General features: G+C 50.7%; 1 protein-coding gene across 1 annotated transcript in view; it reads left to right on the top strand.

The window, feature by feature from the left end:
* Positions 1 to 2500, top strand: part of abcf3 (ATP-binding cassette, sub-family F (GCN20), member 3) — a 14810-nt gene that overhangs the window by 9778 nt on the left and 2532 nt on the right. Inside the window, exons 12-17 of the mRNA XM_085371426.1 lie at positions 1 to 29; positions 368 to 568; positions 1212 to 1288; positions 1369 to 1413; positions 1494 to 1626; positions 2092 to 2180. The exon at positions 1 to 29 is cut by the window's left edge and continues 27 nt beyond it. Of these exons, the coding sequence (XP_085227552.1) occupies positions 1 to 29; positions 368 to 568; positions 1212 to 1288; positions 1369 to 1413; positions 1494 to 1626; positions 2092 to 2180 (574 nt within the window). The remainder of the gene's footprint in view (positions 30 to 367; positions 569 to 1211; positions 1289 to 1368; positions 1414 to 1493; positions 1627 to 2091; positions 2181 to 2500) is intronic.

Here is a 2500-nt window from a genome sequence, read left to right on the forward strand (position 1 = left end):
CTATTCTGTGGTTGGAGAACTACCTGCAGGTAAGGTTAGCCTCTCTCTGCAAACAGCGGCCTCGCTCACAGACGTGTGCGTGAGTGTTTCTCTCACACATGGATTCTTCTCACCTCAGTTTGTTTACACATCCTGACGATGTCACCTCACGTCCTGATAACGATCCCTGTCACTCAGTGTTAATGCTGGACGTGTTCAGACCACATTGATGAAAACAGGTCAGCCTGCTTGCTAATGAGGAGAAACTGGGGCGTGGCCATATTCAGACTGTAGGTTTAAAACGTTTGTGCGGTGGTGTCAGTGAACGAGGCAGGCTGCGTCGGTTATCTCAGCTGCACTAACCTCATAAGTCATCCCTCCCCTGCAGACCTGGCAGTCCACCATCCTGGTCGTCTCCCACGACAGAAACTTCCTGAATGCCGTGGTCACAGACATCATCCACCTGCACTCCCAGAGGCTTGACAGTTACCGCGGCAACTACGAAAATTTTATTAAAACCAAAGAGGACCGACTGAAGAACCAACAGAGAGAGTACGAGGCCCAGCTGCAATACAGACAGCACATACAGGTACACACAGGTACAGACAGTACAGACAATACACACTGGTACAGGCAGTACACACAGGTACAGACAGTACAGACAGTACACACAGGTACAGACAGTACACACAGGTACAGACAGTACACACAGGTACAGACAGTACAGACAGTACAGACAGTACAGACAGGTAGAGACAGTACAGACAATACACACTGGTACAGGCAGTACACACTGGTACAGGCAGTACAGACAGGTACAAACAGGTACAGACAGGTACAGACAGGTACACACAGGTACAGACAATACACACAGGTAGAGACAGTACAGACAATACACACTGGTACAGGCAGTACAGACAGGTACACACAAGTACAGACAGGTACACACAAGTACAGACAGGTACACACAAGTACAGACAATACACACAGGTACAGGCAGTACACACAGATACAGACAGGTACACACAGGTACAGACAGTACAGACAGGTACAAACAGGTGCTCCACGGTATGCCTGCCTTGTTGGTGTCTTTTCGTTGTTTCATGTCAGTGACTCAGTGCGTCTGTAGGACGTGCTGCTCACAGACAGCTTGAATCACAGACTGTCTGTCAGGTGATTCTGTGTCACAGAGCTGATGTAGTTTTGGTGAACGGCTGCTGTGTGTCTTTCAGGTTTTCATCGACAGATTTCGGTACAACGCTAACCGAGCAGCTCAGGTGCAGAGTAAACTCAAACTCCTGGAGAAGCTGTGAGTGCTCCTCGCCCTCCTCGCCTTGATCTGGTGTCTGTGCTGCCTGTCTGTAAGCTAATGCTTGCTTTCTCCCGCAGACCTGAGCTAAAGCCCATCGAGAAGGAAATTGAAGTCACGCTCAGGTAAGAAGATGACCTCTGACCCCCAACGATCACTGTGGCAGTAAAGCTTGGACTGGCTGACATGCTGTGTGTCGCTTCAGGTTTCCAGATAACTTTGAGAAGTTATCTCCGCCCATCCTGCAGCTGGATGAAGTCGAGTTTTACTACAGTAAAGACCAGCCGCTGTTCTCCGGACTCAACCTGTCAGCTGACCTCGACTCTCGGATCTGCATCGTATGTGTGACAGCACTGTGTCGTGACCTTCACGGTCTTATCACCATGGTGACCTCACGGTGTCGCCACGGTCAGCGTATAGTGCTTTACAGCTGATGGCAATGAGTCAGCAGAGGGCGCTGTGCGGGTGGAGAGACCTTCAGGTGTGGCTGGCTTAGCTGGCATGGCTCCAGGTTAGCTTGTTAGCTCAGGGATGGACTGACAGGCCGCAGAGCGTCAGGTCTGCACTGTACCGTCAGACACGAACGTTGGCGAGCGTCTCCTGAACACGATAGGTGGCTCCACGCAGCAATTACAAACTAATTATTGACTAAGATGAGTTCTCAAAGAGGCATGCACAGATATCAGTACTCAGACAGGAAGTGAGCACTGGGCGCCTCTGCAGAGTGAGACATGATTCAGAGGTACAACAGGAAGTGCAGTCATTAATCAGCTCGCTGTTTGGGCTGTTGTGTTTCTCGGCAGGTCGGTGAAAACGGTGCTGGTAAAACCACCGTCCTCAAGTTGCTGATGGGCGAGTTGACCCCGGTCAACGGAGTCAGGCAGGCTCACAGGTAAGACGACCAGTGGACCAATCAGAGCAGAGGAGTCTGTTGGTTGCATCTTATTGGATCTGTGTACACTGTGCAGGAAGCCTTTCTTCCTCTCCACTCGCTCTTTAAGGGACTGCCTGCGCTGTTTTTAGGAAGCTTTAACATTTTCTCCCTCTTGGCTCCTCCTCTTCCTGTTTCTACCTGTGATGTGTTCCAGCCTTTGCACCTGTTTCATTCTTTGTTTCCGAGTGCTCCGTTCTGTTTATCGGACCTACGGGTTCAGACTGAGGACGCGCCATTGTTCATGCGCTGTTTGTGGGATCTGCTCGTGCTCGGAGCGA

This window comes from Diplotaxodon limnothrissa, linkage group LG14 (assembly GCF_057381915.1).
Source record: "Diplotaxodon limnothrissa isolate DT_005_m linkage group LG14, D_limnothrissa_male_GT1.1, whole genome shotgun sequence".
Taxonomy (NCBI): domain Eukaryota; kingdom Metazoa; phylum Chordata; class Actinopteri; order Cichliformes; family Cichlidae; genus Diplotaxodon; species Diplotaxodon limnothrissa.